This window comes from Amblyomma maculatum, chromosome 11 (genome assembly GCF_055883805.1).
Source record: "Amblyomma maculatum isolate TAMU_Amacu chromosome 11, ASM5588380v1, whole genome shotgun sequence".
NCBI classification, from domain to species: Eukaryota; Metazoa; Arthropoda; class Arachnida; order Ixodida; family Ixodidae; genus Amblyomma; species Amblyomma maculatum.
The window spans coordinates 28,041,284-28,063,866 of record NC_139354.1 but is presented as its reverse complement, the minus strand read 5'-3'; the positions used below and the strand labels follow the sequence as shown (position 1 = coordinate 28,063,866).

Sequence of the window (22,583 nt, the reverse complement as noted above, 5' to 3'; positions counted from 1 at the left end):
ATATAATTATACGGCGGGCCTAATGTCACTGGTCGGTCACTAAGTTCCCCTTATGTGCGACATATAAACATCGCCGTTCGCCAAGGCTCCCTTGAGATTTTCCTTGACAATGATTCCACATATCGTAGTCGCAGTATTCCTTGTCGCTGCTGAAGGTAAGAACTGTTACTTCAAGTCAAACGCTATTTTCCCACAGCACGTCCCACCTTGGTGTTGACCACTTCCTCTGCGGGAGGCAGCTGCCCCCTTCCTCTCCTCCCTCATAAACGCGATCCACAAATTTGCCTTATCAACTTATCAGATCTCTAAACCTATGCTGAATTAGAACAGCCGAGGGCAGCGAAAAGAAATATTTTGCATTAGTAGCCACTGCATTCAAACTAGCCGCTGTTTTCAGAAATACTACCTTATCACCTTTAACTAAAAGACTTCGAATTGGCTTTCACATAATATCGCATCTGTTAGCGATCGTGACGAACTTCCTATGTTTGAAATGCCTTCTCACGTTTTGAAATCATACATATTTCGGTTCAACCCATGGTTCAAAAGTCTACCTATGTCGTGTTTGCGCGACCTTAATTAACTGTTTTATTTTTCTGGTGTATTATTGGCCCTTCTTGAGCTATATTTAAATATCATGAGCAGCATCACAGAAGGAATCAAATGCCTATTAAAGCACCAACATCTCTTATCTTCCTCGCACCCTGCTAAAACTATAAGAGTTTCAGCAACTATATTTAAATCTGAAAGTCTTTCTATAAAATCTAAAGACAATATTATGCATACTTACATCTGCATAAGTCGTTAACGTCACTGCCTATTATGTAGCTGCCTTTGCGAAAAATTCATATCCAGACGCTATCATGATGCTGAAAGAGGTTATGAGTATGCTTTACCGTCGGAATGGGCAGCCCTATGATTGAGTGCATTTGCTAATATGTTTCTTCAACTCGACCTTTCGAATCTGAGTACCAAAGCAGGGCAAGGCCTCCAACCTTGAGTGATGGGTGAGATCACGGCGGCACTGAACCATATACAAAGCTCAATTTCTGTCATATGTTGACGTTTGTTAGTGTGAAAGAAAAACTCCTGCGTTCTGTTCTCATACCTAAGCAGGCATTAAAAAAAAAAATGGCAGGCCGCCCATGCCTTACGCCTCGTGCTGTCTTCTTCGCCCCTGAGTGGCGTGTGATCGCGGCCAAATGCCACTAAGCGCTTTTAAACGCGCCTAAGGGGACTCATACTGGAATTCGACGAACCCCTCCTTCTCTGTGGTTTCCACTGAGCTTCTCCTGTCGTCCTGCAATGAACAGAAGCGGCCCATCTGAGTTAATGAACACAGTTTCCAGGCCCAATATAACGCATTCTAGTCAATTTATGGTCAGCCATGATTACGCGGTCGTCGTCACAGATTACAAAGAAATTTTGTTATGAAATGTGCCACCATTTTGTTAAATATTTAGCGAATAAGCTAGCGCTGATAGCTCGCCGTGTCGCTGGGGTCTGCGCAGTAGACTGTCTTTTTTTCTTGTAATATCATACTAATGAGAGAGAGAGAAAAAGAAAAACTTCACTTCAAAACTGTAAAACACAAATTTTCGGCGTGCATTTTGCAGGATTAGAGCAGAGAAGGCTCGTTTACCCCCGTGTTCTTGAAGAACGCTCACCAGATGGGAGAATGGTAATGCATTTACACGATGGTCTAACGCTAAACCTCAGGAAAGCCTCTGTGGCAGCACGCGAGTTTCGTGTCCTTGAGCACGAAGACGGCCGCCAAGTGACCCATTTTGTAAGTGTCCCCAGGGCAGAAATATAAGGCGTTTTTTAAGGACGACCAGTAGCTTAAAAATAATTTATTATTTTTGTCCTAGTTTAACGGAGAGGACTTCGAGCGTCATCTCCACGAAGATGAAAACCAACTGGCGTCTGTGCATGTTGTCCAAAAAGAAGGTGGAGTCGAAGTCGTGAGTGTCGCAGCCCTTATTTTCCGCACACAAGATAACGAAAAAAAAAAAAAGAAATACATTCACGGCACACCTTGTGTGCGATAACGATAATACCTAGCTTAAATAAAGTGAAAAAAAAATATTTACACCATGCGTTCTAACGCGCTTCCTAGCTATAACGTTCTCAAATGTAGTGTCCTAAAATCAACCTTGTATTGCATAGGAAGGCGTGGTGGGACCTCACCAAAGAATCCAGCCGATGACAGAAATGGAGAGATCTGATGAAGGCCTTATTCCTCACATGATATACGAGATTGAAAAGAAAGAATTATTTGACATCGAGGTGAAACCGACTTTGGCAGGTAATGAAATCATTGTGGTCGGTTTTGATTTTTGTAAATGTTTGAAATAGCAACATAGCCAAAAGCTTCGTAAAAGGCAGTTGGTGACACTTTCGCTTTCTTACTTTCATTTTTACTACGCTTCCGGAATTTCTTTGTTCGTCTGAATACTATTAACCATTTTTAACAACTGTTCAATGATTGAGCAAATTACATCGAGTTTAACGTTAAGATAACTGGTGTACTTAGCCTCTATATTCATGCTTTACAGATGCCCAGTGGGTAAACGAAAGGAGTTATGACACTAGGAATGTTCCCGACGTTGTGCAGATAGAGCTGTTCATAGTCACTGATCGTCTACATTTTAAGCTCTTCCGTTTAATTGCCCACTTAATAAAGTACCTCTGCGTACACGTGAACTCTGTGAGTATTTTCGGTGCTTTCCATTTCGAAATTTGTTCGAGTTCCACTTCCACAGATGGGAACACACCTGCAACATTCCTCATTCACCTTTTTCTATTCTTTACAAATTCACGGAAACGTAAATAATGCTTGTTTCGTTGCGGGCAGTCTTTAGCGCGAATCATGTGCGCATGCGTAAAACCCTAGCGGCGCACAATAGAACTAACCTGCACAGCGTTGTTACGCTGTATAGATCAGTTCGTATGGACGTAAAGCGGCTAAAATGGAGTCGCCGCAGCAACGTCTTCGCGTGAGCTTACGAGGACCTACCTGTGAGTGCAAATGAATGCCTCGCGAAGAGTTCAGTGGCAGAAAAAGCCTTGAAGTACGTTCATTGCTCGGCTAAGCAACGCCAAGTATAAGCGGTGACAGCAGTGACAGCAGTGTAACAGACGACGGTACTCGCTCCACGCGCCCCTGTCTTTCTTTTTACGTTATGGCTTAAGGTGACCGCGAAACCCAAATAACAAAATCTTGCAGATAATTGGATCGAATGAGGTTACATGTGCCTCATTACATATCAAAAGTTTGATATAACTGTACTTTAATCAGCGTTCAAGGTGGCGTCCTACCATTTCGCTTCCCATTCATCGTCCATCTAGTCAATAAGGAGGCTAGTTTTGTATAGGGATTCTAGTGTCCACGTAGAAATGGGACAGATACCACGCCTTCATTTCTCCGAAAACGACTTAAAGGGACCCTAAAACGGTTTTTTCTCTAATATTCTGTGGCCAAAACAAAAATGCATACACATGATATTTGTGAGTATTCGAGGCAAACTAATAAGCTTTGCGTGCTGCCAATAATTTGCAAATAACATTTAAAAGATGCTCCTAGCGACCGCTAGCAACCGATTAGGGCCACACGTTCTCCTCGAAAACCTCCCTTATGACGCATTCCTCCCAAGTTACATCATCAGGGCTTGTTTGCTGAGTGCGCCCACTCAATGGACGCCCCCAACTTACGCGGGCGGAACGGAACGTGACGTAGTCGTGGCTTGGTTTTATTTTATTTTTTCTTATGCACCGGCGTGCATTTAGTTTAGGGAGGAGACGAGGAGCTTAGTTTCCATCACCAATATTTTCGGTGTTATTGAGAGTAACTTAAAACGTTTTGCTTTGCGGGAAGGATGTGGTATTCCTTTTGTTTGTGTTTGTTTTCTAGTTTTAGTAAATAGCTTTTGACGAGCTCATCAAACGAAAAAAAATTTTTGAGCAACGAAAAGGCAGTGTTAAAGACTGAAGGCCACGCCTTGGATTCGTGAGCCACGGTGTCCTCCAAAGACTAAAACGCAGCAATAATTGGGGACTGAACAGCGGTTTATTCCGGGACAACAAAATCCAGTAGAAGGTTCTACTTAGTCATTGTAGCGGGATAATTTGCGAACCCAAGCGCTCAACTGCAGGTACATGGCGGATAAGATTGTACGAAAAACAAGCCTCAGGCTAACAGTACGTAGAGCGGCACAAAGTCAGATGTTAGCGTATGCCTTAAAGAATTAAGAATAACAATGACTTGCCCGCACCCTCTAGCGACACAACAGGTTTAAACCAATTAAGTATAAATCAATTGGTCCTGAAGCACAACTGGTGAATTTCGCACCCGGTGGTTAAATACAGTGTATGTGCTAGGGCTCAGAAGCGAAGAGGAGAAGAAAAAGGTGAATGAAAAAGAGGAAGAAGTGGAAGGTGGTGATCCTTGGACACTCGAATTGTACTCTTTTTCTTTTTATTACTATTTTTATTACTTTACAATTTTAATCCTTTTTTTTTCTATGTTTTCTATTACTATCGCCCCAAAATTTAAAATTATTTCAGCAACACTAACTCCTAATTATTAGGTTATCTATCATACAGTCAAATCAACATTATCAATTATGTCACCAACAATGAATTCTGGCATATCCCCCACTATGGGTATGTGCCATTATAACGAGGGAGAAGAAGAAGTTTCCCCAGCTGTGAATACAAGCCTGGTTACGCACTAAGTACGTAACAGTTTCGTGGAGGAGTGGGCTAGCCCAAGGCGGATTCCTCTGACCTTAGACGCAGCCGCCGACTCGCTGGCTTACATCCGCTGCCCTTGAATATGGTTCAAGAAGGCAACGCCCAGCGAGCGCCACTAACGGTGAGCAACTGGCAACATGGCAACATCATCGCTAGCCCCGGACCTTCACTAGGAAATCTGACGAGGATATTGATGACTGGCTCACACATTACCAGTGGGTGAGCCGGTACAATGAATGGGGAACAACAAGGCGGTTTGCTGTTACAGAGATCCACAGTAGGGAAAACAGGCGCGGGGAGACCTCCCTAACAACTTCTGGGAAGAAGCAGAATGGAATGGGACTAATAAAAAAGAAATGGGTTGATGGAGGGGGTAACGGGAATTGGAAATGAATGGGGATAGCGAGGAAAATTGATAAATGATCGTTCCAATTCAGTCGAGTTTTTTTTTTTTTTTTTTCGGGCCTCCTTAGAGGGTGAGCGCTCGCCTTAGCCGTCCTCGGCTTCCCAGCGTATTCCAACCCCCGCAAGACGTTGGCCGGGTTTGCGACCTTTGAGACAGGTCCACTAACCTTAGGCCGCTTAAGTAGGGTTAGGGTTCCTCAACCGTAACCCTACTCAAGATACCAAACAGGTAGATTTCGTCTTCCTGGGAGTTTTTCATTCCTACTCGTAGGTACTAAAGAAATGGTCGCGAATACTGACTCTGACACGCACTGTTGAATACTCTTTCCTTGCTTTCGCTCTGACATATTATTTCGTCCAGAGTGACCAATCCTCGAATTTCCTCTCTACAACGCAATGATGTCCGCAGCTAATAATGGTGTTATACAAAGGCATACTTTTAGATAAACAGACTAGATCTTCAATTTTTGTCAGGCAGTCCTCACAATGGTCGAAAAGGGACGGAAATCTTGTCGACCTTTGTCAGGACTGCAAGTGTGAACCATGCTTGCAAAAGGACGGAAGTAATAGGCCGAAACCGAGACAAAATAGGAAGATAAATTATTGAGGCAGTAAGCACAGCAGATGGTAAAGAAGCATGCCTAAGCAGCGCTTCCCTAATACTTCAAGTGAAGGAAAGGGCTTTTTTGGAAGGAAGAGGGTGATGTTCTAACGTACGAGATAAAACTGGTTGTAGACTTCTTATCAGCCGCTGTGTATAAAACGAAATGCTTCATGAACAAAAAATTTATAAATAAATAAAAATAAATAAAAAAAATGTTTTAAAATAAAAATCTTCCTAGTTCTCATAGCTATGTGTATCTCTCCCCCATGCAATATTATCCATTATAGTTCAGCGCAATGCGAATTTGTCTCTTTGTATATGTGAGTGTTCTAGCGCTGTTTTAAGGAAACATTATTGATAATTAGCATAGCTATATGTATCTCTCCTCCATGCAATAAAGCCCATTACAGGGCTCTGTAGGCACTCTAAGTGGACAAATAAATAAATTAGATGGTGTCATCTTAATTATGTTTTTCATAAAACGTCTATGTGCCTCAACATTCGGTTTCACAAACGACCGGTGTATATTTAATAGCGTTGAGTGTGCGCACATTACACAACATGTTTGAACAGGTGCGGTGTTTACTTTAAATCGAATGGGTTCATCGACCGCATAGAAAGCAGTAAATTGGGCCGGTGTTTCTAAGAAAAACCAAGCATCCGACGGATAACATGGTTACACCGATAACTCGTGCGAAAGTCCAGCACACCTGGAGCATCCGTTTTGGTCAATTTTTGACTGCCCGGGCGATATTTTGGCACTGGCCTGGGCCGATGGTCAAGGGTCATGTATAGTACTGTGAACAGTGATCACCACGTTGCCTCATTGGGGGACATGGTGCGTCATAATGCGCGATTGGTTTATCTCTGAGGCACGCCGTTTCTGTGCTAGACTCACAAGTTCAATTCAAGATAAGGCCTTAACTCAAACCGGGCTCTAGTTTTTCCAGTTTTGGTCACTATGTAGAGCTTTAGCTTCAAAAGGACTACCGTTTTGGTGATAGAAAGTGTTGTATGTCGTAGCTCTATTTTAATTTTGCGTTTAGGTTGTGCAGTTACTATATTCGTTTTGAGTAAGATGTGACCATCGTTTTTCAGGTTAACCTGAGATATGCGGATGCTAGAAACCCCAAGGTAAAATTCATGCTCGTTGGAGTCGAGAGGGATGAGGTAATCTCTATTCTTTATCATATAATCAGTTTTTTATAACTCATCTAATCACAATTAACTTATTTCATTTCTTTTTCAGTTTAGTACATACAAAGTAGGTGACGGGGTATACCTGGAGGCGTCGCCTACTCTCGAAAATTTTAAAGACTACGCCAATAAAAAAAGAAGTGAATTTGGCCATCCAGACATGGTATACTTAATGACTGGGTAAGTTTTCCAGCTCATTTCTCATCGCTCCAGTTATCTATACTCCTCAGTGCGTATAGCCGCTACGAAGTACACTGATCAAATGGTGCAGGTATACAGCCTATAGTCCTGGCCCTAATAAGACGAAGGATACAAATACATTAGGTAAGTTTCCATGTAAAAAATGTAAAAATACATTTTACTGTGTATTTCCACAGTCTAGAACCAGTGCCATTCGAATAGCTTATGGTGCTGCGGTTAGCTGACGTTTGATTCTGTCATCTGATTTGTGTCTTGTAAACAAATAGAAGATTACTAGGAGCATGAAGGTATTCACTGTCCCCATACAATTCAGTGTTTCGATTCTTAGCAGTGATACGTACTTTGCAGAGATCTAGATGCAGTCTGTACATGAGGACTTTTATTATGACTGCTTCCCATAGAAGTCAGCGGCTCCAAAGAATATGCCAAATCTAACTGTAAAGCCACGCGAACAGTTCCCAGTGCCGCGACTAAGAAGTTACATTCGCTTCAAAAAGCCGCGTATGGACAATTACCCGTCTCTGTTTTCCTAAGTCTCTTTTGCAAAAGGGTGCACTGCCGCTAGCTATTCCTCGTAACACACTAATGCGCTCTCACTGCACCGACACAGCATCAGCTCGGACCCGCGAATCCAGCTCCGGTCCATCGAGCGTGAAACCCAGGCCGCCAGTGCCCAAGGACTCCAGGTCACCTGGAGCGGAATCCCCTGCATCACTTCTTTCTCGGCATATAGAAGTTTATCCTCCTCCTCCTCAAATTTAAAGAAATATGTGGATATTACAGATCCACGCACCAACCTCTTCTCACCCTGTGCAAAGGGCTGGAGAAAGCTAACGAGCTGGTGCTCCTGCACCTGCTCACCAATACAATGTTGTGCCCGGCTACTCTGAAATATTATTAATCCACAATTTGACGGGCTGTGCCAGTCTAGGTGGTGTTGGCTGTGATCGCACTGTGAGGAGGTGTCTGACACTGACACTTTTGTGCGCCTGCCAGAAAAACCCATCCTATCCCCAACCCCACCTGAGAGAACTGGGAGGCGACCCTGTCCGGCTGCTGCAACCTAGAGGCCCAAAAGGTCTTAACGCAGCGCGCCCGGGCTGCGGCAAACGCCAATGGAGTGCCTGTCTAAGTATCCCACCTAAAGTAAATACCTCTCTGTAATATAATAAATGTTTACACCACCACCACCTCCTTTGCATGCCTATATGACTTACACCGAGTAAAAAATGCATGTCTCACACTTCGCAACCGCTGCAGAGGGAACGATACTAACACCCAACCCGTCGCTTGTGACCGCGCTTCGCAAACTACGCAGTTCAGCGCTTCACTAATGAATAAATAAAAGCATGGAGGAAATAAAAAAGAATGTGCAAGTGTTATCTTGCGACTTGTAAACAAAAAAATATAAAAAAAACGACAACGGTGACATTATATCGCAGCCGGCTGAAGGCAAATTCTAGCTATAGGTGCACGAGATGATTCCGCCCTTCATAAGGCAAAACCAAATTTCGCGCTTAGAACCACCTACATATATGAAGGCGAACGCTCGCTCCCGAGGCGACGCCCGATTCCCAGGCTTCCACCTAGGCGCGCGCCCATGTGACCAATAGCGTGATACATAGTTGTACCCTTCCTGCTTCTCTGACAGCTACCTGTTGTTACGTTTCTCCCCCGAGAAGTGGGACAGCTGACGCGGCCACCGCATAGCAACAGGCAGGACCGCGAGCGGATCGGCCATTTCGGCGCCGTTCATCGGCCGCGCAACGCTTACTCCCGCCGACAAGTCTCAGCGTGTTCCTGCCACGCGCCAAATGTGTGTGCGTGCGTGTGTGTGCACAAGCTGGCCAAGCCTGGAGATCGAGGGAAAGTGCGTCGCCCTCTCCTGTCTGCAGGAGGTGGAGGAGATGAGGTCGGAACACCTGCGACTGAGTCATTCGTCGTGAACCAACATGTTTGGCTCTCCCTTTCCTGTGAGGGTTTACCCTTTCCCCGTGAACTGGAAAAACTATAAAAAGCAGCGGCCAACTCCGCTTAGAGACTACTTTGACGCGCCGTTGGCACGACGCTAGACACCAGCTGTGTGAGAGTGTCTGTAATCTCTCCGGGTCAGCTTCACTGCCCGTTTCTTCCTGATGTTACAGTAAAGGTTGTTTCGTTAAAAGCCTCGTCTTTGCTGGCACCTTTGATGCCGTCCGCCGTCCACGGAGCCGCAAGGCCAACGCTACCGAGGGGCCGCGCGCCGCACGTAATAGCTGGCAGCGGTACGCTACCCCGGCGCTCGCGACACCCAAATGTAACAATTGGTGAACAGCGGTGGGACGATGACGACGACCAAGCCGTAACCGTGGTTGGAGGGACGAGCCAGGCGATACCGTCGTCCAACAACTGGTGAACAGCGGAGAGACGAGGACGACCAAGCAGTGACCGTGGTCGGTGAAACGAGCCAGGCCTGACCCAGGTGCAACATCTGGTGGGAAGAGCGGAGATGTCACAGGCGTGACCCGTGAATCAAAGCAGCTCAGCGGAAAGGCGGGAGCAGTGCAACGAGCCCTGTGTGATGACTGGTTGCCTGCAGCGGAACGACTGCGTTGGATTCTTGGCTGCGAGGTTTGGTGAGTGCGGGACTTTCTTCTACTGAGTTTTGCCGGGCTTTTGTTAAGTAGAGAACAGAGCTGGTAATTGTGTTGTCGTTGTTGCTGGGTTAATTGCAGCAAGGCAATAGTGGGCAGTAGAGAAGGCAGCACTCGGAACAGCCATGGGTTTGGATTTGAAGTCGTTGCGCAAACCGAAATTGCTGGAGCTTGCGGAGGAGTTGGGTCTGAATTTGTCAGACAAACTCAAAAAACCAGAAGTGTTAAAGGCTGTTCTTGCGTTGGAAGCTGAAGATGACGAGCTTTTGGAATGCCTTGAGATCATTGACGAACGTCATGAGAAAGAGGAACGTGAACGTCATGAGAAAGAGGAACGTGAACGTCGCGAGAAAGAGGATCGTGAACGTAGGGAACGTTACGAGAAAGAGGACGCCCGCGTAAGCAAACTGATACAGCTGGAGATTTCAGCACATGGAATGAGCGTGGAAAAGATTAAAGCTTTTAATGCCATTCATTGTAACAGTTCAATACCGCGAGACGGTCCGCCACCGTTCCTCATCGCCGAGGATATGGCAAATTATTTGGCAGACTTCGAGAATGTCTGTAGAAGTAAACGTTTCGAGCGAGATAGTTGGGCGCAGATGTTGGTAGCTCTTCTCTCCGCTGAAGCGTCGGAAGAAATCAAGCGATTGGTTGGCGACCGCTTGAAAAATTATGATGAACTAAAAGAGTCATTGCTGATACGATATCAGATAACGCCTCATGATCTTCGGAAAAGATATGAGAGCGAGAAAAAGTGTTACAAGTCGTACTTTGATTTGGCGTATCAGTTGAAAGACGCTGTAAGCGATTGGCTAGACAGTGCGGAAATTCCGAAGCAAATCGAACTTGCACCGGAGTGTGAGACACAGCTTGGGGAAGCGGCCGAGCAACGTGACCGCAGTAGTGAGCCGACCGATTCTCGAACAGAAGAGTATCCTGTTACCTTGGTCGAGCCACTAGCTGAGACGGTTAGCACATGCTTAATCGGCGAGAAGTCCGAAGTGACGCCGTTAAGCGAGGTGAACTGCATGCCGACCCAAGTAGCTGTAGGAGATACAGTTCCATCACACGAGAGTGGGGAACTGTTAATAACTGAACCGCCTCTCAATGCAGAAGCTTGTGTAGAGCGTGGCGGAGAAGGAAGCCAGCTTGGAAGTGAGAAAATTGCGGTTTCCGAAATCAGCTGTGTCGTAGAGCAGGGCACGCAGAAAAACGAAGTGCCGATCAGGGAAACTGCGCAGCCCGCGAGTTGTGATCAGCCAGGGCAGACCGACGAGGAGTGCGCGTCCGCTGTACAGAGCGAGACTTGCGAAGGCGACAGCGAGCGACCAGAGCAGAGTCAGAATCGTTCGTGCCCTGATACCACGCTAGGTTGTATTCGCGAAAGCAACCCCAGTGCGAACGCGGACGTAGCACACATGACCCTCACGCTATCCGAAGCGCCCCAGCTGTCGAATGATCTTGATCGTGCGCCGGTTAGCGCTGAGCAATGCGGCTCATCGGAGGACCCGTGTAACGTGAGTGGCGAGTCAGAGGAAATGCCTAGCTTGAGGGCTGGCATAAGCGGTTGTTCGGATTTGACTGAAAGTGAGTCATGCGATGCAGCCGCGGCGCCGCCAGAGGAAATGCCTAGCTTGAGGGCTGGCGTGAGCAGTTGTCGTTCGGACTTGACGGAAAGTGAGTCATGCGCTGCTGGCCGCGATGCAGACGCGGCGCCGCACTTTGACCACTTTGACGATCCCGGTGCCCTACTAGCTCCGGTAACCGCTAGCTTGCCAGAGCTCGCGCTGGAAGAAAGTAGTACTAGAGTATTCAAGTGCTGCCACCGAAAAACGCGGAAAGGCAGGCGCGAGAAAAAATGCTGCCATCGTAAGAAGAACAAACTCAAACGGTTGCAAAAAGAAAGCAGAAGGCTAGTATTCCAGCGCTGCCGACGAAAAACGCGAAAGGGCAGGCGCGAGAAAGAATGCTGCCATCGTAAGGAGAGCAAACTCCAAAGATTGCGAAAAGAAAGCGCAAAGCATGTGTTTCAGTGCTGCCGTAGAAAAAAACGGAAAGGCAGGCGCGAGAAAGAATGGAGCAAGTGGAAGCTATCGCTCAAAAGAAAGCGACTATCCCAAAGGCAGAAATGCGCCTGGGCCCAGAAAATGCGTGACTGGTGCGCCAAGCGTAAGGAGAGGGATAGGTTGTTTAGCAAAGCTAGTGACTTATGCTCATGCGTTTCTTTGCACAGAAACAGGAAGGTACGGTTGTTCCGAGAAACGGACAGCCGAAGCTTTAGTGAAAAGGGTGATCTCAATGGTAACGCCGATGGCTTAAGTCGGAGCCCATAACGTGAGAAGAAGCCTGTATTCACTTGTTGGTGTTTTTCTTCCTGACATAGGATTTTGAAAATTTGTATTGTATTATCTTTGTTTGAAATGCTGTTTTGAAAATGCGATTTTCAAATTTGTGGACGCGTTCCAAGTGCTGCTAAGCTGCCCTTTAATGTAGATGGGGGCATAAGAGGGAAATAGTCTGGCAAAACTTAGTGAAGTTTGTGCCGTGCTTGCTGGCTGACCGGTTGAGTTTTTAGCGTGGTTGTGATGCTGTAGGTTGTCAGAAATCTCTCCTGAAGACAAGTTGCAGAGTGCCTTGGAAACCCGGACTTGCCAAGGACTTCTTCAGGCTGACTGGCTCAAGAGAAACAGAGTCGGACGACCCTGGTTAGCAGCAACATCCCGATCCCTCCGGACAGCGGATGCAGTCCCCTGCCCTTCGGGATCTCCCTTCCCCGGCGGGGCAGTCTGTTACGTTTCTCCCCCGAGAAGTGGGACAGCTGACGCGGCCACCGCATAGCAACAGGCAGGACCGCGAGCGGATCGGCCATTTCGGCGCCGTTCATCGGCCGCGCAACGCTTACTCCCGCCGACAAGTCTCAGCGTGTTCCTGCCACGCGCCAAATGTGTGTGCGTGCGTGTGTGTGCACAAGCTGGCCAAGCCTGGAGATCGAGGGAAAGTGCGTCGCCCTCTCCTGTCTGCAGGAGGTGGAGGAGATGAGGTCGGAACACCTGCGACTGAGTCATTCGTCGTGAACCAACATGTTTGGCTCTCCCTTTCCTGTGAGGGTTTACCCTTTCCCCGTGAACTGGAAAAACTATAAAAAGCAGCGGCCAACTCCGCTTAGAGACTACTTTGACGCGCCGTTGGCACGACGCTAGACACCAGCTGTGTGAGAGTGTCTGTAATCTCTCCGGGTCAGCTTCACTGCCCGTTTCTTCCTGATGTTACAGTAAAGGTTGTTTCGTTAAAAGCCTCGTCTTTGCTGGCACCTTTGATGCCGTCCGCCGTCCACGGAGCCGCCAGGCCAACGCTACCGAGAGGCCGCGTGCCGCAGCGGTACGCTACCCCGGCACTCGCGACACCCAAACCTAACACTGTCCACTCGCCACCTGACGGCGCCGACACCATACCGCTGCGCTAGGTCACGTGGTTTTGTGACCCGATCAGAAACTGATTTCTGTAATTGCAATAATTTAGTTAGAATGATTTACTAAACTTTGCATAAAATAATTTATTATTACTGATTTTCTTTTGTAATTATTCAAATACATAAAATAATTTTGTTTACTTAGGTTCAGTTCGTGTATTTATTTAGCTCAATTAACTAAACAGTTAATTTATTTACCTTTACGTTCAATTCAATAAGCTGCTAATCACCTCTTAGTGGTGACTGGCAGCTCATGAAGACAAGCTGTGGCGATAGGCTCTGTCCACAGCTTCTGATGAAAGGCCCTGTACACATAACTCATGTTTCAGGAATTGCTCTCGCATTAAAAAGGTTGATTTGTGGTTCATCTATTCTGGATCACGGTGCTATTTGCAGCCTAGTGACAGCAGTCGAAATGCTGTTATTTTATACCTCACTGTCCATTGTTCGCAGGCATTGGCTACGTCGGTGGCATATGCAGCATCAGCTTTGTTGCACTTGGCGAAGACGTAGCTGGGACCTACAGCGGGACGCACACACTCACCCACGAGTCAGGCCACGTGTAAGACGAAATTTTGCAATTTAAATTCTTCGTTTTAGACATGAAATGCTGCCCGCTTGACCATCTTTAACGTGCATTGACATCGCACACGAAACGCAAGGATATCTACGTGCTGTGCGACATCAGCGAATGTTACAGATCCCCAAGTGGAAATTATACCCAGCCCTCTATTAGAGTACATGGTTCTCTCTTCTTTCACTTCCACATTTCATCCTCCCTTCAGGACGCGGTTCAGGTAACCAACTACAAGTGTGACAAATAATGCGCACAGCCTTCGTAAACCAATTCATAATTTTAAAAATTAGAGCGACACTTAAGCTGTGCCATTGATAATGTGATGAGATAGCGTTTCACACGCCATGAAGATGTTATCACGTTTTTAATTTTTATAATTTTCATCTTTTTATACTATTTAACGCCGATACTCAGCGTCAGGAAACAGTTGCTTTCCATCCTGAGCAGTTATATCTTTTAACGCATGTTTACTTTTTTTTAAATATATATCAATTCGTTATTTGAGCAATTATACTATATTGTTTTAATTAGCATCATCAATCATTGGCTTTTCATCGTGAGAAGTTTGACATTTTATGACGACCTTTTTTCAAAATTAGTTTTTTCGATCAGTTCAAATAACTAGTTGACCAATAGCACACTAAATTTTCTTAGTTTGCAACATCAAGCATTGACTTCTTATTATAAGCACTTTGACACCTCCGAATTTCATTTTGCCATTTCTTTATTTTTTCAACTACTTGAATTAATTGATGATTTACACAATGCATGTTTAATTATTATCATCAAGCAATTGCTTTTGATTCTGAGCTTTACTGTCCTTTAAAGGCCCACTGTCCACCCTCCGGTCGAAAATATTTTCTTCCCGGTGACTGTGAGACTTCGCCCCTAGAACTCAAGGCCGCAACATGTTTTTGAAAAGAGTAACTAATAACGCAGTTACAGCCACCGCAATCACCCGATTCTGTCATGCCTCTCTCCTTCCGTTCCCTCGCAAAGGTTTTTCACTCTCCTGCCCGAGGTCGTCTAGCCTCCGCAATACAAATTCCCCTTCCTCCTCCGCGTTTGGCGGGAGGTGGGGCGTGGCTCTCCGCGAGCGCGAAAAAAAAAAAACGGTCGAGGGAGCGCGCGCCGCTGGATTCAGTCTGGCCGTGGCGAGGGAAAAGCGCGCTGCGAGCGGTAGACACCCATCCTTCTCCCGTCAGTCAGCGAGACGGACCAATGGACATCGTTCGCGGTACGTACGTCATTAGAGAGTTTTAGCTTACCGTGATCCGCGATCCGCTACTGGGATCCGCCACCGCGCGTTTCACTGCGCATGCCCGACCCCCCTTGCCGCCGACAGATGGCGCCACATACTGGATGTCGGCACAAAGACCTACCGCGTCGGGACCAATCAGCTTGACCGCCCCGCCCACGCGCGGTAGAGAGCCACGGTGGCGGATTGCGGATCAAGGTAAGCTAAATCTCTCTATTGCTGTGGCCCGTCGGGCCAGCGCAGGAAACGGAGAAGCTGACTTCCCGGAGGAGAGCATGAGAGAGCTTAAGTTAAATTGGTTCACAGGAAGGGAAAGGCGCAGTAACTGTCACACTTGCTCTGTGGACACCCGAACCGCGCCGTAAGGGAAGGGAGGAAGGTGGGAATGAAAGTGGAAAGAGAGAAAGAGGAGCCGTAGTGGAGGGCTACGGAGTAATTTCGACCACCTGGGGATCTTTAACGTGCGCTGACATCGCACAGCACACGACGCCTCTTCGTTTCGCCTCCATCGAAACGCAGCCGCCGTGGTCGGGTTCGAACCCGGGAACTCCGGCACAGTAGTCGGGCGTCTTACCACTGCACCACCCCGGCGGGGCTTGAATTGTATTTTCGATACTTTGCGGCGCGCGTGTCACTGTAGCATTTTGCACAGACTATCTCCGGTACCTGATGGAAACACTGGGCTCCTTTGCCCTAAAGGGCCTGCCCTGGACAGTGGCCCTTTAAGCCTCTTATTTTTTTTTCAATTTTTCCCTCCTCTTCAACTATTCTTGTCAATGAATTCAACAATTGCACATCAAATTTTTATTTAACATCTTCAAGTAATGGTTTTTTTATTCTGAGCTTTCTCAGATGCAAGGATGCGTAGTATCTGTCGCATATTTTTCTGTTGACGCGACACCTAATGGTAAGTAACGCCGCCTTTTCATCCGCGATTCTTTCCAATTTTCAATTGCTTCGCAAGAAAGCAGGGACGCTTTTTCAATGAACACCTGACCCACGCCCCAAGGAAAGGGAAGAAAGCGGAAGTGAAAGCGGGCTGAGAAAGTGGTGTCCTAGTGAAAGACTTCAAATTAATTTTGGCCAATTGAGTATCATTTGAAGAGAGAGATCTGCTCGCTGGTAAAGCCAGGTCATTCACTGACCGGGAGATTGATCATCATATGACCTTCAAGTGGGACCTAGACCTAATTAACATCGAGCGTCTATGACTCCGTGGTGTCCACCCAAAAGTATACTGCACCTCCCTTTCCCCAAAACCTAACATAAAAAAATATATGCCCGCCGCGGCGGTGCAGTGGTTAAGATGCCCGACTACTGTGCTGGATGGAGTTCCCGGGTCCGATTCCGACCGCCGGCGGCTGCGTTTCGATGGAGGCGAAACGAAGATGCATCCGTGTGCTGTACAATGTATACATATAGAAACTCAGGTGGTACTTTTCCTTTCCTTTCCTGTGAACCAATTAAAAAAATTACTCGGAAGATCTCTACGACGGCTACTCTTTATTTCCACTTTCACTCCCACCTTCTTCTATTTCATTACAGTGAGGTTCAGATGTCCACAGAAACAAGTTTGATAGATACTGCGCCTTTCTCTTCCTGTGAACCAATTATTGATTGATTTGATTTGAACGCCCTTTATTGAATAGGAAGGCTCATGACCATGGATGGGTGTAACGGGGAGTAGGCAGAATCGTCTTTGCACAGGTCGTCACTCAAATCGCATTGCTCTGACCGGACCACTATGGGAGCCATACTAGGCAAATATTTGTGTGTTAGCGTCAGTTCCTAGAAAGGAACGGTAGTTAAGGCGGTAGGGTTCGATCTCGGAGCGTCCAGTAGAAAAAGCAAGACAACCCCAGAGTAGATGGTTTTTTCTCTTGCGCAGCCGCGGCACCCGGCACTCGTTGCATGGGATCCGTATTCTTCAGTGCGTGGATTTCATATTTCGCCTCGGATACTCACCCATTTTTGTGAGCGAGCCCGTGAAGGTGTAAGGATTCACCTGACACCTTATTTGCCCTCATCCGACCGACCGCCGGTTGACTAGGACCTCATCTTTGACCCGCCACGAAGCAGCCGAGCTAAGCCTAACGCTCGGCGTGGCACCGCTTTGTCCGCAGCGCAGAGCTGCGTCTCACGCCATCCCTGCGGCCGCTGAGCCATCGCCGCAGCTGCTGTAGCCTCAAAGACGTCGACATGGAGAACCAAGTCGACGGTACGCCCATCACTCCAGAAGAATTTGACGACGACCCCCGCTGGACCCGAATTGTTAAGGCCCAGCGTTCGGCCTACCCTAGAGGAGACGCTACTCCTCAAAGCGACCCCCTCAAGTCCGGAATAGCGTCCCCGCCATCACTGAAGACTCCCAGATTACGTCACCATGTCCCTCTACCTCGACTTCCACAAGAAGACTACAAGATCGTGTTCCGCCCCGGCGGTGGCCTCGACCTCCGCACCACTACCAATGGGGCCCTCCTGACCTTACTTTGTGCCATCGCCAAAGTTGACTATGCCACCGCCCGTGCCAAGGATCGCGTACGTATCAACCCATACAACAACTCATTCACTGTTAGTTCACCCTCAGACCAACGCACCCGGTTATATGTCCAAACCTCTGAGCTGCGTCTCGGAACCAATTCGTACCCCCTGCGCGCTTACGTTGCCGCTCCTGACAACGCTCTCCGCGGTGTAATCTACAACGCCGTGGACCAACAGAGCCAAGAGGAGATCATAGCAGACCTTCAAGCTATGAACCCCAGCAATACCTACGCCATTGCCGATGCAAGACAGATGGGGCGTACGCGGTCCATCCTGATCACCTTCGTCGGTACAAAAGAACTACCCCGCACCGTGATATTCAACTGCGGCCTTTTTATCTGCCACCCTTTCCGCCGCAAGGCCGAAGCCTGCACCAATTGTTGGAGCTACGGCCATCGCTCCGACGTATGCACCCAGCCCAGATCCGGACGCTGCACTCGCTGCGGAGCCGTACACGAGATTCGGGAGCCCCCCGACTGCACACCTAAATGCATCTTGTGCCAAGGCACACATGTCACGGGATCCCGCCCGTGTGGACTTCGCTACGCGCGGACCGGTCCCTCTCCAACCAACTCCAGCCTTAAGTCAACGTCATCCACCCCACCGCAATCAAAACCGTCTACCGAAGACTCCCGCCCATCTAGACCCAGCCAGCGGTCCAACTCCGGGACCCGCCAAGGACGCAGCCCCCGCCGCCGCTCCGTCTCTTTTCCGCCACTGCCGAGTCAAGACACCTCATCGACTTCTTCCCAGGTGAGCCGGCCTTTGCAGCCTCCCACCCCCGACCCCGAAAAAGAAGAGCTCAAAGCTCAAGTCGCTGCCCAAAACAGGGAGATTACCCTGCTAAAACAACAGCTGCAGGCGTTGTTGGGGCACCCCCAACTCCCCAGCCCTTCTTCACAATGCCCCCCACCACCTGTCACTCAAAAGCCCCAGCCGCCCCTACCCGCCCCCATGTCCATCTCCTCCAATGCTTCCTCCCGCGCCACCTCCCCTTCCCGCACCCCTCCACAAAAGAGGCGATCCACCAACCAGCCCACATCCATCCCGGAGGTGGAGGCCGTCATCCACCACACAGCCTCGTTTCTTGAAGCCCATGAGCAACGCCTCATGGCCGCAATTTCTACGCTGCGTACCGACACGCAGAAATGGATGGAACAAATTAACGAACGCGTAGCCAGAATTGAGGCCCGCCAGAGTGCCCACGAAGCCGAACTTGCCCAGACGACCCTAATGGTGTCATCCCTCCTCCCCTCCTCCTCATCTCCCAATCCCCCTGCACCAGCAGGGGCACCCAGGCCTCGTGATGGCCAGACACCCCTCACGCCTTAATTTCTGGCAGTGGAACTGCCGTGGTTTCCGCGGAAAGCGGAACGCGCTGCAGCTCCACCTCCAGAACATCCCTCCCTCCGAGCTCCCCGCTTTAATCGCTCTCCAAGAAACTTTCTCCCCAGTTAAGCTGCGCGACTTCACTGCTTTCCATCCTTCTTCCTCATCCCCCCCGAACATTGCCACTCTGGTTCACCGCAACTACACGGCGATAGAGCATCCTCTCGACGTTCCAGAGTGCACGCACCTTTTCCTAGAACTCCTCCCCCGGCGGCGACAGGATGCCAGTCTCTTTGTTCTTAATGTCTACAGCCCTCCTCGCACACCTTCAGCTCCTCTCCTCCTCCTTCTACGCAAAGCCCTTTCTCGCGCACATCGCAACGCGCTCCTCATTCTTGGGGATTTCAATGCACATCACGTCAGCTGGGGTTATCCCGGGAACAGTAGGAAAGGTCTCGCGCTGTGGACATTCATCCAGAACGAACAGTTATCCGTCCTTAATGATTTTTCTGACCCAACCCGCATCGGCTCCAGCGTCCAACGCAACACTAATCCGGACCTTTCCATCTGCAAAAACGTCGTGGATGCAGCGTGGACGAACACCTGGGTCTTTCTCGGCAGCGACCACTATATCCTGTCCATCTCTTTCTCTCTTCCTAGCCTATCCTCCCGCCAGCGTCTGAGCCAGGTAGTCGATTGGGATCGGTTCCGCCACTCACGGCAACATGCCCCCACCTCCATCTCAGACCTTTCTCAATGGACTGCCACCTTGCTCAAAGATGTTTCATCCGCCACCTCTACCGTCCCTACCCCTCCTCACTCCTCCACGGCTGACAGCCGCCTCCTGCACCTATGGGAGGCGCATCATTCCCTGCACCGCCGCTGGCTTTCACAAAAACACAATCGCTCACTACGCCTCCGCCTTGCCCGCCTGGGTATGGAAATTGAGGAGCACTGCTCATACCTCACCAGGCAGCAGTGGGGCCAGACATGCGACCGCATGGCCGGTAATCTCGGGCTGAGGGATACGTGGGCGCTCCTACGTGCCCTCCTTGACCCGTCGCATGTCAAGGCCACGCAACGCAGGGATGTGACGCGCCTCCTGCAATCCTCACCGCTATCCGATTCCGATTTCCTTCTTGCACTCCGAGATCGCTATCTTTGCACTTCCCCTCCGTCCCCCCTCCCTTCTTACTTCGGCACCATTAATTCTGCGCTTGACGCAGATATCACTTTGGGGGAGGTTTGTGCGGCGCTACATAAGCTCCGCACCACTTCCGCACCAGGAGCAGACCAAATTTCTAATAAGGCCCTCCGTAACCTGGACACATCATCCCTAGAGGCCATTACGGACCTCTTTAACAAACATTGGCACGAAGGCACCCTGCCTTCTGAGTGGACCCACGCTAAGGTGACCTTCATCCCCAAGCCCGGCAAACCCATAGACATTCAAAATCTCCGTCCTATTTCCCTCACCTCTTGTCTCGGTAAGCTCTTTGAGCACGTCGTTCTAGACCGCTTACAGAGCTCCCTCGAGGACAACCATCTCTTCCCCGATTCGATGTTCGGCTTTCGCCCATCCCTCTCTACACAGGATGTCATGCTCCAGCTCTCCGAAGAGGTCCTTCACCCTCTTCACGCCAAGCGCACTCGCGCGATCATGGCACTGGACTTGACAAAAGCATTTGATAATGTCTTCCATACCGCCATCCTAGACGCCCTTTCTACCCTTAACGTGGGCTCCCGAATCCATAGTTACATCAAGGCTTTTCTTGCCCATCGCACGGCTGAGATCTCATTCGGCACCCTCTCCTCTCCTACTTTCCCTCTTGGAAATCGAGGTACCCCCCAGGGTTCTGTTCTCTCTCCCCTTCTCTTCAACATCACCCTTTTTCCGATGGCACGTGCTCTAGCTAGCATTCCTAACCTCTCCCATGCTTTCTACGCTGATGATATCACCCTCTGGGTGACTACCGGCAATCTTGGTGAGATGGAAGCCGCTCTCCAGGCAGGCGCTAAAACGGTCGCCGATTATGCTCGCACGGTCGGGCTAGCTTGTTCCCCGACCAAGTCGGAGCTCCTGCTCCTCCTGGCTCGAGGCATAGCTCCAACCTCATCTCCTAACCTTAACGTCACTATCGACGGACATCCCATCCCTTCTGTCTCTTGCATCCGTATTCTCGGTCTCTTTCTGCAATCCAATGGTAAACACACTACTGTCCTTTCCCGCCTTACTACCACCGTCCAGCAGACGGTACGGCTGATCCGACGGGTCGCTAACCGACACTACGGCATGCGCGAGCACGACCTCCGTCGTCTTGTTCAGGCCTTTGTGCTAAGCCGCCTTGTCTACTCCCTCCCCTACCTCTTTCTGTCTCGTACCGAGGAAGACAAGGTCAACTGTCTCATCCGCCAAACTTATAAGTCGGCTCTCGGGCTTCCCACTTCCACCCCCACTTCTCGTCTACTGGCGATGGGCGTCCACAATACTCTTTCAGAACTTGTGGATGCCCATCGCGTGGCACAACTCGATCGTTTATCTCGCACCACCCCTGGTAGAGCCCTTCTTACTTCCCTTCGCTTGACCCCTGTCTCCCCTATCTCTGTCACCCATCCCTTGCCCAGCTCCCTCTTCTCCATGCTCACTGTCAAGCCCCTTCCCAAGAACATGCACCCTGAGCATCATGCCGCTCGCCGATCTGCCCGCGCCTCCACCCTCTGGTGCCAGTACGGTACACGGTCTGACGCCGTGTATGTTGATGCGGCACCCTACCTCTCGCATCCCGCCTATGCCCTGGCCACTGTCTCTAATACACGAGCCCCCCTCTCCGTCGCCACTATCCATGCTCTCACTTCCACTGCCGCAGAGGAAGCAGCCATCGCCCTCGCCATTGCCAGCACACCAGCCCTTTTCATATTTAGCGACTCTAAGACCGCAGTCCGCAACTTTGCAAAGGGTAGAATCTCTTCCTCTGCGCTCAATATCCTTAAGCACTCCTCCCCCCCTTCCCGATCTATCCAACTATTTTGGGTTCCGGCTCACGCGGGGCACCCTGGAAATGAGGCGGCAAATTCTATCGCTCGCGAAATGACCGACCGAGCTGGCCCCCTCCACCCCGGGATGGACACGCGTGACTCCCTCCTCACCTTCCATGACATCACCCTCCACTACCGCAACTCCCGATTATCCCTCCCTCCCCCTCACAAGTCCCTATCTAAAATCGAACAGAATACGTGGCGCCATTTACAGGCCCACACTTTCCTCTCCCCTGCACGCCTTGCCCTTATTCACCCTGGTGCCTTCTCGCCCCAATGCACGCTTTGCAGCTCTCCCCGAGCAGACTATGCTCACATTCTTTACTCTTGTCCGGCGCACTTTCCCCCCGTCTCCTGGCAAATAAACAGCCCGCAGCTGTGGGAGGCTGCTTTGGCCAGCTCGGAGCCGCATATTCAACAGCGGCTTACGACCTGGGCAGCGGAAGTCGCCGCCAGGCGTGACCTGGAGGCCACGACCAGCAGCCGGAAGGCCACCCACGGAACGGCGGCAACATAATTTTACTTTTTTTAATTTTTTGGCCTTCAATGAATAAAGTTTGTACCACCACCACCAG

The 22,583-nt window shown here is 49.3% G+C and overlaps 1 protein-coding gene across 1 annotated transcript in view; it reads left to right on the top strand.

Moving 5' to 3' along the window:
* The window catches only part of LOC146173247 (venom metalloproteinase BumaMPs1-like), a 34,412-nt gene continuing 11,829 nt past the window's right edge, over nucleotides 1–22,583 (top strand). Inside the window, exons 1-9 of the mRNA XM_084584906.1 lie at nucleotides 1–155; nucleotides 1,617–1,789; nucleotides 1,872–1,964; nucleotides 2,170–2,308; nucleotides 2,559–2,710; nucleotides 6,863–6,934; nucleotides 7,014–7,141; nucleotides 7,233–7,285; nucleotides 13,721–13,829. Coding sequence (XP_084441032.1) covers nucleotides 110–155; nucleotides 1,617–1,789; nucleotides 1,872–1,964; nucleotides 2,170–2,308; nucleotides 2,559–2,710; nucleotides 6,863–6,934; nucleotides 7,014–7,141; nucleotides 7,233–7,285; nucleotides 13,721–13,829 — 965 coding nt within the window. The 5' untranslated portion in view covers nucleotides 1–109. The remainder of the gene's footprint in view (nucleotides 156–1,616; nucleotides 1,790–1,871; nucleotides 1,965–2,169; nucleotides 2,309–2,558; nucleotides 2,711–6,862; nucleotides 6,935–7,013; nucleotides 7,142–7,232; nucleotides 7,286–13,720; nucleotides 13,830–22,583) is intronic.